Source organism: Carassius carassius, chromosome 17 (assembly GCF_963082965.1).
Source record: "Carassius carassius chromosome 17, fCarCar2.1, whole genome shotgun sequence".
Classification (NCBI taxonomy): domain Eukaryota; kingdom Metazoa; phylum Chordata; class Actinopteri; order Cypriniformes; family Cyprinidae; genus Carassius; species Carassius carassius.
In genome coordinates, this window is record NC_081771.1 from 34101242 (window position 1) to 34116241 (window position 15000).

The following is a 15000-nucleotide window of genomic DNA, read 5'->3' on the forward strand; positions in this document are numbered from 1 at the left end:
TTTCTAGGGTTAGAGTTAGGGTTAAATAACTTTGTTTTTACTTCAAAAACAAGCATCTAAAGTGCACTTTGATATGAAACCGTTTAAAGGGGTCATATGATGTTGCTAAAAAGAACATTATTTTTTGTATTTGTTGTAATGAAACATGTTTATGTGGTTTAAGGTTCAAAAACACATTATTTTTCACATAATGTACATAATTGTTTCTTCTCTATGCCCTGGGTTCTGAAACGCGTCTTTTTTTTTGACAAAGCTCATCGTTCTGAAAAGCGAGGTGTGCTCTGATTGGCCAGCTGTCCAGAACGTTGTGATTGGCCGAATGTCTCAAGCGTGTGACAGAAATGTTACGTCTCTCACCATAGTGTGATGTGTGTCCCGACACGACGAGACAAAACCAATAAAACCAATTACAAACGAGACATTTGCTGCATCTAGTGGGAAAATAATTACTGATTATAATGACTTGACACATTTGAGACTTTAGTCTTTGCAACTTTAAAGATCTCCTTTAGGCACCAAGAGCTTGTTACACTCCAAAGAGAAAGAAATAATTTAAATCACATCATATGACCCCTTTAATGCTATAATAATGTTTCCACTGCAGTTTGATGTTAAAGTATAAACATAAAGCTAGTATTCATGACAGATTCAAACACACTAAATAATGATCTACAAATATGCTGTTTTAAAATGAATTTTACCTTGGCGGGTGACCCGTGCATCTGGGGTGTGTAACCGTGGATACCGTCGATGGGGGCGTGTCCGGCGTCGCTGACGTTCAGGTGAGCGGGACTGTGCTGCAGCGGCGGCGTCTCGTCGTCATGGTAACGGTACTTCTGCACACATGAAGAACAGCTCACGCTCTACACAATACACACACACACACACACACACACACAGAGACACACACACACTCACACTCTCACTCACTGACACTCACTCACACACACACACACACACACAGAGACACACACACACACACTCACTTAACTCACTCAAACACACACAAACAGAGAGAGAGAGACACACACACACAGAGACACACACACACTCACTCACACACACACACAAACACACACAGAGACACACACACACACTCACTTAACTCACTCAAACACACACAAACAGAGAGAGAGAGACACACACACACAGAGACACACACACACACACACACACACACACACACAAACACACACAGAGACACACACACACTCACACACACTCTTTTGGCACAAAGGTTCTTTAGGCTATTATTCATTCATATAATACATTATTCTGCAACATTTTGTATTTGTAATTAAATTATTGTTTGTAGTAACATATCACATTTTAATCATGCTGTTTTTTGGAGAAAAACTGAAATGGCACTCTCCGTGTGATATTAACTACATAAAATGATATAAATATGTAGATTTTCTAACCCCCATATCTTGAAATTTGTGATCATGCACCATAGATACACATGCATTCATAAATGCATTTGAATACACTGAATAATGCAGTGAAAGAACGCACTCAAAATGCACACGCGCACTAGTATGACTTCATCATGTAACTTTACATTAGCCTAGGCTAGATGCGTGCACTTTTTAGGCACGATTTGTTTAGTTTTTGAATATACTTGATACTGTTAAAAGGCACATCATTAAAACAAAAAATACGAGTTTACATATCACACCTAAACATGCGTGGAAAACGTAATTAGAACTAGCTACTAAATTAGTTAAAAATGCCTATCCATATACAGCTATGATTCGCGAACCCCAAACTGACTCAAGTGATTCGCGAACCCGCTTTGAACTCCCGAACTGATTAAGATGATTCACGCTCCGAACTCCCGAACTGATTCAAATGATTCGCGATCCCGCTCCGAACTCCAGAACTGATTCAAATGATACGCGATCCCCAATCTGATTCAAATGATTCGCGAACCCGCTACGAACTCCCGAACTGATTCAAATGATTCGCGATCCCCAAACTGACTCAAATGCTTCGCGAACCCGCTTTGAACTCCAGGACTGACTCAAATGATTCGCGAACCCGCTCCGAACTCCCGAACTGATTAAGATGATTCACGCTCCGAACTCCCAAACTGACTCAAATGATTCGCGAACCCGTTTTGAACTCCAGAACTGACTCAAATGATTCACGAACCCGCTACGAACTCCCGAACTGACTCAAATGATTCGCGAACTGGCTCCGAACTCCAGAACTGACTCAAATGATTCACGAACTGGCTCCGAACTCCAGGACTGACTCAAATGATTCGCGAACCCGCTCCGAACTCCCGAACTGATTAAGATGATTCACGCTCCGAACTCCCAAACTGACTCAAATGATTCGCGAACCCGTTTTGAACTCCAGAACTGACTCAAATGATTCACGAACCCGCTACGCAGGGGCGTAGCACCAAATTTTGGGCCCTGGGTACAAACCATCTTGCTGGGCCCCCAATACCATAGTGATACCAATAGGTAAGGTATTGCATTTTTATCATAAAAACACTTAATGTAAACAAAATAGGCCACACTCTGATTAATATATTTTTGTTTTATTGTCGAAAGTACTACTTACTGAGATGACAAAAGGTCTAGCAGGTCCAAACCTGGACTAAATCAAATATACTGTAAAGCAGTTCTGAAAATGACCATACCAAATGAGAAAAACTTTGGTCTGAAACACAAACTAAATAATGTCAGTTTTTACTAAATGCCCATTGACGGGTCTTTGCATGCGCAAATTTGCTGATCAGGTCTTTAAAGTCCAGTTTTTTGCTAGCATTTGAACAATAGTTTTCCTGTGCTTATCAGTAAGAGTTGTTGGCCATAATCCTGGGTCCTCTGACAATCCCTCTCCAGTATCCCTAAGTCTCTCATTCTCTTCTCTTTCCTCTTCAGCTCTGTCCTCCTGCTCCTGACTACCTTCATCACATTCTTCACTTTCCCTCTGATCACTTATATGAATATCAACCTCATCTTCTATTTCTGCCTCTGCTACAAGAGGAAATAAGCAAAATGGGTACATTGTTATTGTACACATTTAAACTTTAAACTGTAAACTTTAAACTGTAATTAGTAATTACACTTTAAAGTTTAAATGTGTACAATAACAATGTACTAATTTTGCTTATTTCCTCTTAACACTTAATTACTAATTACTAAGTGTTAAAAAGCTCACCTTGTCTCACTGTCACTGCTTTCACCTAGCCATGATGAGGGGCCTGCTGCTGCAGGGTCTGACTCTGAAACTGAAATATATGGCTTCAAATGGTTGCTAAAATATCCTTTATTGTCACAATACCTTTTTTTTAAAGTGTAGGCTAAGTACAAGATAATTGATGATTATTTGTCTGTTTAAAATAAATGCAGACTAGACTATAGAATCACAGGGTAAACTAACCGCCAAACTAGACATTCAGTCTTTGAATTATGTTTTAAAATAAGTCATTTTTCAATCATTAAGATGTGCATTATTATACTGAGAACAATCCTGTACTTAATGTAAGAGCGTGTGCGAGCTAATTTGCATAACAATGCGGTAAAATAGGCGCTAACGATCTGTGTTTTCGCGGGTGTTAGATTTTGACAATGGAGGGAAATATACAGTGTTTTCATGTAAACTTCTGACTCTGAGAGTGGGGAGAACTGCAGCAGAAGAGGAGACAAGCGTTTAGGCAGCTGCCTGGAGTGGCAGTGTGTTGAGCTCCGTCTGCTTCTCACTCCCTGTTATTTACGTAAGGGATAATGTATAACGTTAGATTAAATTATCCTCCGCTTCGTGTCGGGGTCCTGTTCAGCCTGTCGGGGTTGTTATTCGCTATAACGATCGCCTCTCTATACATTATCCCGCTTATTACATGGCTACCCAGAAAATAAATAAATAATTTGCCACGAATTATTGATTTAAAAAGGAGTTTATTGATTTAAAAACGATTGTATTGCTTCTGCCAAAGAAAATAGTCCGTTCCGCGTCCATAGCAACGCGCTGTTTTTCATGGCAACGGTCTGTTATACTTCGCAGCGGTCTGTTATCAAGAAATAACAGACCGCATTCTACATTGGAATTCAGCCAAGCCATGCAATAATCAGAAACATTGTTTGCTCGCTATGAAGGGTGTGATACTATAAAGTATTGGTATATTATTCATAAATGCAAACATAAATGTATGCTATTCTACCGGGAGTAGATATTTATGTTAAAACAATGTCAATGCTTGATGATGCATTTGGAGCTCACCTCTCTTTTCAAAAAAATTTGTGAGCAACTGCTTGCCCTCATTTGCCCTTCTCTCTTTATTCTGCTTCTCTTTTCGTTTTTGAGCCCCTGATATTCCTTTCTTAAGGAGAGACATGACTCTTCACGGCTCACTCCAGCTCCTGTCTCATCAACTGATTCAATCACCGCGGGTCCGCAGCAGAAGCACCTGACCTGCGGGTCGTACCATTTGCATTGATTCGAGAGGGGTGTGGGGCCCTGCACAGTATGAAATTGACTTTTTTTATACCAAACCAGCGCCTAACTACAAGTTTAGTTTTGCACAGGAACTTTTTTAGTTGTACATAAATGCTATACAAATGTTAGTGCATGTATAGAAAACTGACTTCTAAGGGCCCCCCCTGCCTCGGGCCCTGGGTACTCGGTACCCTTTACCCCCCCAGTCCGACGCCCCTGCCGCTACGAACTCCCGAACTGACTCAAATGATTCGCGAACTGGCTCCGAACTCCAGAACTGACTCAAATGATTCACAAACCCGCTCCGAACTCCCGAACTGACTCAAATTATTCGCGAACCGCTCCAAACTCCCAAACTGACTCAAATCATTCACGCTCTGAACTCTCCAACTGACTCAAATGATTCACAATCCTAAATTCCCATCCAAATCAAATGACACCGCAAGAGCTACTATTGTCTTAGTTCTCTAATTTCACAACATTTACTGAAATTAAGATAGATAGATAGATAGATAGATAGATAGATAGATAGATAGATAGATAGATAGATAGATAGATAGATAGATAGATAGATAGATAGATAATAGATAGATAGATAGATAATTTATTGTCCCTTAACGGGAAATTGTTCTCACAGATTATCATACAGCACACGCAACTGGCAAAAACAACAACAACAACTTTACTTTTTTTTTGTTGGTGACTGACAGCATGGTGTAAAAACTGGTGGGCTGAGATAATACTTGTGTACAGTAGTAACAGAAGATGAGGGGCAATGTAAAGGGAACTATGTTTTCGTAGAATATGCAGACGCTGTTGGGAGCGTTTATGGATGTCCTTTATGTGATAGTCAAAAGTGAGCTTGTTATCCAGGGTGAGTCCAAGATATTTGAATATCTCAACCTGTTCTATCATGTTGCCATGAATGGAGATCCGACTGAGACTGGGTGCATTAAAAAACAGTTATTTTGTTTTCTCAACATTGAGATGGAGAAAATTGTCTGTGCACCAGTCTGTAAAGTGTGATATCGTGTCGTGGTAAGCAGCAATGCTAGTGTGATCATTGAGGAGAGACAGGATTGCAGTATCGTCTGAGTATTTGTTGTATGTTGTGATGGATGAAGGACTAATACAGTCATTAGTGTAGAGTGTGTAAAGAAAGGGAGAGAGGACATAGCCTTGAGGAGCTCCGGTGTTGGTTATGATGGTGTCCGATGTGACAGACCCTATCCTCACAGCCTGTGGCCTGTTGCTCAAGAAACTGTGAATCAGATGGATGTAATGAGGTGCAACGTTGAGTTTATGTAGTTTTTTAATCATCTGATGATGTTAAATTGTATTAAAAGCTGAGCTTAAGTCCACAAAAAGAACTGCAGCAGAGTTACCAGATACTTCCAGATGTTGAAGGAGGGAATGAAGGAGACATACAACAGCATCCTCCGTCCCTCGCCTGGCTTTATAGGCAAACTGATGTTTGTCCAGCTGTGGATTGACAGTTGACAAGATGGTGCGCAGAATCAGTTTTTCATAACATTTGCTTGCTATGGGTGTGAGAGCAACAGGTCTGTAATGGTTGGACGGGGTTTCTTTGGTAGAGGAATGATGGTGGACTATTTTTCATAGGGTGGGCCACCGTGTTGTACTGTATGACTCATGCATTATGGAATACAGAACCGGGGAGAGTTCCATAGCACAAAGCTTGAGCACCCTGGCAGGGATGCCGTCCGGCCCCATGGCCTTGCCGATTTTACACCTACTCAGCTCCTGTCGAACATCCACCTCTGTAAAGGGAGGAGTTGTCGGTAGATCTGAAGGGAGAGCGTTAAGTAGCTCATTGCAGACAGCTGAATAATCAGTGATGTCAAATCTGGAGTAGAAGGTATTAAAGCTATTTGCAAATGTTGTGGGGTTAGAAATAGTGCTATGATCTTGTTTCACATTCTGTCCCATCAATATTTTTATTTTCTTGAAGGCTTGTTTTGTGTTCATTGTAGAAAACTCATGTTCTATTTTCTCTTTGTATTTAAGTTTTTCTTTAATAATGTCATTTTTTATCTCGGTGTCCAGTATTTTGAGTGAAAGCCAATCCTTGCATTGAGATATTTTGTGTTTCTCAGCCAGTTTTTGTTTAATCTGTGGAGTAATCCAAGGCCTGGAGTTAGGGAGTTAAGGTACGAAAAGTATGTTGTTAACAAATAAAATATCAATATTTCCATTCCGAACTGCTTTCCACATCGAAACATCCACGAACATAACCAGGTGAGCAGATCACTCTCTCACTATTTGATTGCTCTAGTCTTTATTTTTAAAATTACAAATTACCTGCTTCTTGCGTCAGATCAAGGCTGCATATCATTTCTAGTCTCACTTGATCTTAGTGCTGCGTTCGACACCATAGATCATGACATACTCATAGATCGATTACAAAACTATACAGGTATTCAAGGGCAGGCTCTAAGATGGTTTAGATCCTACCTGTCCGATCGCTACCATTTTGTTTACTTAAATGGGGTGTCATCTCATTTATCATCAGTAAAATATGGAGTGCCACAAGGATCCGTCCTAGGTCCCCTTCTATTTTCAATATACATGTTGCCCCTTGGTAATATTATTAGAAAATACGGAATTAGCTTCCACTGTTATGCTGATGATACTCAGCTATATATCTCAACGAGACCAGATTAAACTTCTAAATTATCTAAGCTAACAGAGTGTGTTAAAAATGTAAAAGATTGGATGACCAATAATTTTCTCCAATTAAATTCGGATAAGACAGAGATATTAATTATTGGACCAAAAAACACTACACAGAATCTTGTAGATTACAATCTGCAACTAGACGGATGTACTGTTACTTCCTCTACAGTCAGAAATCTGGGTGTTATATTGGACAGCAATTTGTCTTTTGAAAATCATATTTCCCATGTTACAAAAACTGCATTCTTCCATCTTAGAAACATTGCCAAGCTACGAAACATGTTATCTGTTTCTGATGCAGAAAAGCTATTTCATGCATTTATGACTTCTAGACTGGACTATTGTAATGCACTTCTAGGTGGTTGTCCTGTTTCTTCAATAAACAAGCTACAGGTAGTCCAAAATGCAGCAGCTAGAGTCCTTACCAGGTCAAGAAAATATGATCATATTACCCCAATTTTACAGTCTCTGCACTGGCTACCTATTAAGTTCTGTATCAGTTACAAATGATCATTACTTACCTATAAGGCCCTAAATGGTTTAGCTCCTGCGTACCTAACTAGCCTCCTACCACGCTACATCCCATCACGCACCCTAAGGTCACAAAACGCTGGACTTTTGGTAGTTCCTAGGATAGCAAAGTCCACTAAAGGAGGTAGAGCTTTTTCACATTTGGCTCCCAAACTCTGGAATAGCCTTCCTGATAATGTTCGGGGTTCAGACACACTCTCTCTGTTTAAATCTAGATTAAAAACTCATCTCTTTCGCCAAGCATTTGAATTATGTATCTCTTAAATTGTGAGTGTAGTTGTATCTGATCAAATGCGCATTCTTATTCTTTAGCTTGTGTTAAACTAATTAATTTTACTTTGTTGGATCAGCAGCTATGCTAATGATGTCTCTATTAGTTTCTATGTTTTGCCAGGATGTAACTAGGATGTAACTAGGATTTACACAAGCTCCAGTCTGGATCCAGAACACCTGAGAAGAGATGATGCTGACCCTCAGAGGACCCCAGATGATGCTAACCTTTAATCAACAAACAGAACTAACAAATATTGCTACAAGTGTGACTGCATCATATAATAATTATTAATTATTAATAATATTAATAATGTTCATCGTCTGGCTGACTACGTCTTGTATTAATTTTTCTAAATATCCTTTCATACGTGCACAAACTGACAGTCACCACTTATAAACTATTACTAAATATTGTAGAAACATAATTTTCTGTAAAGTTTCTTTGTAACGATTTGTATTGTAAAAAGCGCTATACAAATAAACTTGAATTGAAAAACTTGAATTTATCCACTCATCATCATCCTCCACCAATCAGAACACACCAGAACTCTTTGACCACAGCTGCTGTGCTTCTAAAGCTCTTGCAGCAGCTCAACACTGGTTTTCTCTGAGGTGGTCGGATCACATCAGATTGTGGTTAATCTTGCAGATCATGACTTATATCTACTCTTCCTCTCCCTGCAGTTTGGTAATATAAAGATTCCTCCTTTGAACTCCCACCTCTTCTGTGGGTTTTATTGTTCTGGGTCTGAATTTGGGCTCCTGGGGTCTCAAAAAAGAAACAGTTTCAATCTCCAAGGAGAATGTTATGACAACACACTCTTAGAAAAAAGGGTTCATTGGGGTTCTATATAGAACCATAGGGTTCTTTACTCAACTCCAAAGAACCTTTCATGCTAAAAAGGTTCTATAATGACACGGAAGAACCCTTTTGGCACAAAGGTTCTTTAGGCTATTATTCATTCATATATTACATTATTCTCCAAATTTTTTGTATTTGTAATTCAATTATTGTTTGTAGTAACTTAATATCACATTTTAATCATGCTGATTTTTGGAGAAAAATTGAAATGGCACTCTTCCTGTGATATTGATTAACTACATAAAATGATATAAATATATACATTTTCTAACCCCCATATCTTGAATTTTGTGATCATTCACATCTATTCATAAATGCATTTGAATACACCGAATAATGCAGTGAAAGAACGCACTCAAAATGTAAGTGTTCTCTGTTTGATTGACTACATCATTAATGTATGATTTCTACTGTACATTTCTGCCATATGGACATCATCTGGAGATCAGCACCACTGATAAACTGCTCCTAAATATAATGTAGAAACTTTCATTTTCAGTAAAACTGCTTTGCAATGATTTGTATCGTGAAACTGCTAATATACAAATAAATGTGTACTGAATAGAGTTGAACAGGGGATTGTGTCCAGACGGGGGCGACACAGAGCTGCTCAGTATTCAACTCAGAGCCCACTGCAGAACTGGAGGGGGGGGGGGGGGGGGGTGATGTCATCAGAGAGGGACCAGACCACAGTCAGAGCCTCAGCAGAAGAGTGCAGCACCAGCATACATGAGTGCACACACACACACACGCACACGCACACACACACACATGTTTGTTTTTGTGTAAAGTGTGTTCATCCCATAGGTGTAATGGTTTTTATACTGTACAAACTGTATATTCTCTGGCCCTACACCAACCCTACACCTAACCCTAACCCTCACAGGAAACTTTGTGCATTTTTACTTTCTCAAAAAAACTCATTCTGTATGATTTATAAGCGTTTTGAAAAATGGGGACATGAGTTATGTCCTCATAAGTCACCCTCTCCTTGTAATACCTGTGTCATACCCATGTCATTATACAGAGTTGTGTCCTGATATGTCACAAAAACAAGAGCATACACACACACACACTCACACAAACAAACACACACAAATAGACACACTCACACACAAACACACTCTCACACTTTACCAAATAAATGCATGTTTGATGAGTATAAGACACTTTCATAATGCTGCATAATTATCAAAAATGGTAATTTACACTCATCGGCCTCATTCAGGACGGTGACGAGTCTGCTTACAGACAGGAGGTTAAAGCGCTGGCTGTCTGGTGCACTCTCAACAACCTGGAGCTTAACACGCTCAAAACAGTGGAGATGACTGTGGACTTCAGGAGAAACCCCCCTGCACTCCCCCCACTCACCATCATGAACAGCACTGTGACTGCAGTGGAGTCATTCAGGTTCCTGGGCACCACTATCTCTCAGGACCTGAAGTGGGACATTCACATTGACTCCATTGTGAAAAAGGCCCAGCAGAGGTTGTACTTCCTTCCCCAGCTGAGGAAGTTTAACCTGCCACAGGATCTGCTGAAACAGTTCTACTCCACCATCATCGAATCCATCCTCTGCACTTCAGTAACTGTCTGGTTCAGCTCAGCTTCTAAATCTGACCTCAGAAGACTACAGAGGGTAGTCCGGACTGCTGAGCGAATTATCGGTACAACCCTCCCATCTATTCAAGAACTGTACTTATCCAGAGTGAGCAAAAGGGCTGTTAAAATCACTCTGGACCCCTCACATCCAGCACACTCCCTCTTTGAACTGTTGCCATCTGGTAGACGCTACAGAGCACTGAGCACCAGAACGACCAGACACAGGAACAGTTTCTTCCCTCAGGCAATCCTTCTTATGAACAGCTGATACACACTGAACACACTACACTTTATATTTATATACACATACATTTATTTAACAAACATACTTAGTGTACACTTAAATTTTGTGCATAATATACCTGTACATACATAACTGCTTTTTGTAATATACCTGCCATACAATTGTCAATTTGTGTATATTATCATTCCTTACCTACTTATTTGTATTTCTTATTCTTTTTATGTGTTTGTTGTTCTTTCGCTGTCTTTCTGTTGTACTGCGGAGCTTCTGTCACGAAAACAAATTCCTTGTATGTGTAAACATACCTGTCAATAAAGCTCATTCTGATTCTGATATAATAACGTCCTTTTGTCCGCCTGCACTTCACATAACAGCCCGTAGGTGGCACTTGGGCTTCATTAACTTTCATGAAATAGTAACCAGTGTAGGCCAGTGGTTCCCAACCTTATTCAACTCTTTTCAACTCTTAATTATTTATATGAAATGATGTTATTAAGTTATGACTTTGACATTTTTACATATATGAACAATATTATTATTCATTTTAATAGTGTATTGACAATAGTGTATTAACTCAGTGTATCTCAGTGTGGTATGGGAACAGCTCCAGTCAAAGCCCTGCAGAGAGTTTAGCTGAGCGTATCTCTGGGTCTGCTCTCCCCTCTCTGCAGGACTTCTACCTCAAACGCTGCAAAAGCAGAGCTGTTAAAATCATCAAAGACTCCATCCACCCCAGTAACTGTCTTTTCACTTTGCTGCCATCTGGTAAGCGCTTCTGTAGCCTGATGGCAAAAACCGAGAGACTCAGGAGGAGTTTCTTCCCCCAGGCCATCAGGCTCCTGAACTCAAAACCAGCCTCTTAACATCTTCATGTCTCCACTTAATATTCACTTATCAGTAAGATATTCATCATTCACTACCTGTCACGCTGTCTAGTCTCTGTTTTTCTGGGTGTCCACTAGTGGGCCCACTTCCCCTTAGGCACTTCACCGTAGGCACTAGAATTCCTCTAGTCTTGTCCCGTCATCACAGTAATTGCACTCCTGTTAATTGCACCAGGTGCAGTCACTTTATTGTCATTAGCCTCCCTATAAATACCAGTCTTTTCCTGTTGTTTGTATGGAGTCCTTACCTTTCGTGTTTCCAGTCTTTGCATCCTCTGAGATTCCTCATTGCCTTCTCGCCCTCCGAGACCCCTCGTTTTCCGAGTTCCCTTTCCTGTCCCTTTCCTTTGTTTATTTGTTTTGGACTGCCTTTTTGGTTTTGACCTTGGCTGTGTTCGACAACGATTTGGATTACCCTTTAATAAACACTTGCGATTGGATCTCTCTCTCTCCCTGTGTCTCTCTGGGTCACGAACGTCACAGAAGTACTCCATCACTGAGATCCAGCGGTATGTCTGTTCATGTTTCCTCCCCAGCCACCGAGCGGGAGAGGAATGGTTTTGAGGGAACCCGCCTGGTGGTTTTCCGTGGGACTAGGGGAGGTCGCAAGGGAGTTAGTGGTAGAGAGGAGGTTCGGCATCGCTCTCCACTATGGCCCCCCTTTGACCCTTAGCTCGTGTGGAACGGATCGGAGCCGCCGTCTCACCATGTCGGACGGAAAGGAGAAAGGAAGCGTACGTCCGCTGATCCAACGCCACGGCACGAGATGGCCGCCAGCCCAGCGCCGTTGCACAGGATGGCCGCCAGCCCAGCACCTCAGCACAAGGTGGTCACAAGCCTAGCGCCACGATGCCAGATGGCCGCCAGCCCAGCGCCACAGCACAAGATGGCCTCCAACTCAGCGTCACGAGGCAAGATGGACACCATCCCAGCGCCGCAGCAAGGAGTGGCCGCCAACCCCGTGCCACGATGCAAGACGGCCGCCAATCCAGCGCTAACGTCCAGAATGGCCGCTGAGACATTTTTGGATTATTTCTCCATGCTGTCCAAAATCCTAGAGATTCCCAGGAGTGTTCACGTCACGTCTGCCAATCCAGAGACTGTTCACGTCACGTCTGTTGAGCCAGTGCCACAGTACAAGATGGCCACCAACCCAGCGCAACGGCACAAGGCGGCCGCCAGCCCGAAGCCACTGCAGAGGATGGCAGCTACTGTAGGCTTTCCTGAGTTGAGTCAGGTTCCCGTTGATCCTCCAGAGTGGAGTCAGGTTTCCATTGACCCTCCAGAGTCGAGTCAGTTTCCGGTTGACCTTCCAGAGTTGAGTCATGTTCCCGTTGACCCTCCAGAGTCGAGTCAGGTTCCCGTTGACCGTCCAGAGTTGAGTCAGGTTCCCGTTGACCCTCCAGATTCGAGTCATATTCTCGTTGATCCTCCACAGTCAGGGTTAGTCACCGTCGACCTTCCAGAATCAGGGCTAGTCACCGTTAACCTTCCAGAATCAGGGCTAGTCACCGTTAACCTTCCTGAGTCAGGACTAGTTACCATTGACCCTCCAGAGTCAGGGCTAGTCACCGTTGGACCCTCCAGAGTCTGGACTAGTTACCGTTGACCTTCCAGAGTCAAGTCAGGCCACTGGTGATCTTCAAGGACAGAGTCAAGTCACTGGTGATCTTCAAGGACAGAGTCAAGTGACTGGTGATCTTCAAGGACAGAGTCAAGTCACCAAGGTTTTTTATGGGAGAATTCAAGTCACCAGTGATCTTCATGAACTAAGGCAAGTCACCTTTGATCTTCATGAACAAATACAAGTCACCAATGATCTTCATGAACAAATGCAAGTCACCGTCGACCTTCCAGAGTCAGGGCTAGTTCCTGTTGACCTTCCAGAGTCGAGTCAGGTGCCCGTTGAATTTCCAAAGTTGAGTCAGTTTCCGGTTGACCCTTCAGAGTCGAGTCAGATGCTCGTGGACCCTCCAGAGTCGAGTCAGGTGCTCGTGGACCCTCCAGAGTCAGGGTTAGTCACCTTTGACCTTCCAGAATCAGGGCTAGTCACCGTTGACCTTCCAGAGTCAGGGCTAGTTACCGTGGACTTTCCAGAGTCAAGTCTAGTCACCGTTGACCTTCCAGAGTTAAGTCAAGTCACTGGTGATCTTCAAGGACCGAGTCAAGTCACCAGTGATCGTCATGAACAAGGGCAAGTCACCATTGATCTTCATGAACAAGGAAACACCATGGGAGTACCAGAGTCTCGTCATTTCCCTGTGGAACTACCAGAGCCTCTCCACGTCTCTGATGAACTAACAGAGTCTCTCCACGTATCTGATGATCTACCAGAGTTACTCCTCGCTTCTGCGGAACTTCCAGATCCTCGTCACGTCTCAGTTGAACTCTCTGAGCACCTGACTGATCCTGCTGTGGCCACGGAGGCTACCCTTAACTTGTTCATGTTTTTTGTTTCAGACTTGCCCAATCAGACTTGTCCTCCTGTTTGTCCGGCCGAACGGATGTGGTGGTCTTCCGCACCGCCCTGGGGGTCTTCCATCACGACCACACGTTGGAGTGTGTGCTGCTTCAGGAGCAAGTGCTAGGTTAGCAGGAATGAGGAAGTGGTCTGAGGTGTGCAGTGGAGCAACTGAAGAGTTTTCCACAGAGCAACAGCGCGTGTAGATGAGCTCCAGTTGGTTGTCTGATTTGTGAGTCGCTGTAGTATACACTTGAGATTTAATGAGGCGAGCAGAGTGTTGAAGTCTGCCGCCTGGGGTTTATCTAGGTGGATGCTGAAGTCACCAAGCAGTACCAGAGGAGTACCATCTTCAGGAAAGTTTGATAACAGCACATCCAACTCCTCCAAGAGGTTTCTAAATTCCCCTGGGGGACGATAAATGACCACAAAGGTGGGTTACAGTAATTGCATGTGATTCAACTGAACCGTTACCTGGAGGTAATGGCTGAAAATCAAATTTCCATTATTTTGATATAAGGAGACCAGTACCTCCATCCCTCCCAGTGGTACGAGGAGTGTGGGAACAAGTGAAATTAGTGGAGAGGGCTGCGGGAGTGGCAGTGTCTTCAGGTTTGAGGTAGAGATCTGAAATCACATAGTGACTACAAGTGACCTAAATAAGTATTTGAGAACAAGCTATACAAAAATTAAAAGTGGAGAAAAGCAATACTCAAGTGCCCTGTCGGTGTCCTTGCTCAGTGGAGTCGCGCAGGTAGAGTAGATGGTCTTTACACGAGGAGGCTTCACATGAGGAGGCTTCACACGAGGGCTGTCGCGGTGAAAACTACCGCTTTTATATTTGCCTGATTACCTGTGATTGAAGTCAGCTGGCCACACTTCACTATTTGACAGACCGAAACTGGGCAGTCCCGTGAAAGGCAAACGCAAAACCAAGCACCACTTCAGCACATATTTACCAGGGTAAGACACAGTAAATAAACCAAAGTTTCCT

The 15000-nt window shown here is 42.4% G+C and overlaps 1 protein-coding gene and 1 long non-coding RNA gene across 2 annotated transcripts in view; one reads left to right on the forward strand and one right to left on the reverse strand.

Annotated features, from left to right (window-relative positions):
- The window catches only part of LOC132160659 (uncharacterized), a 224600-nt gene that overhangs the window by 80951 nt on the left and 128649 nt on the right, over positions 1 to 15000 (forward strand). The window lies entirely within an intron of this gene.
- LOC132160658 (disks large homolog 4-like) overlaps positions 1 to 15000 on the reverse strand; it is a 32272-nt gene that overhangs the window by 3910 nt on the left and 13362 nt on the right. Inside the window, exon 4 of the mRNA XM_059570288.1 lies at positions 702 to 836. Within this exon, the coding sequence (XP_059426271.1) occupies positions 702 to 836 (135 nt within the window). The remainder of the gene's footprint in view (positions 1 to 701; positions 837 to 15000) is intronic.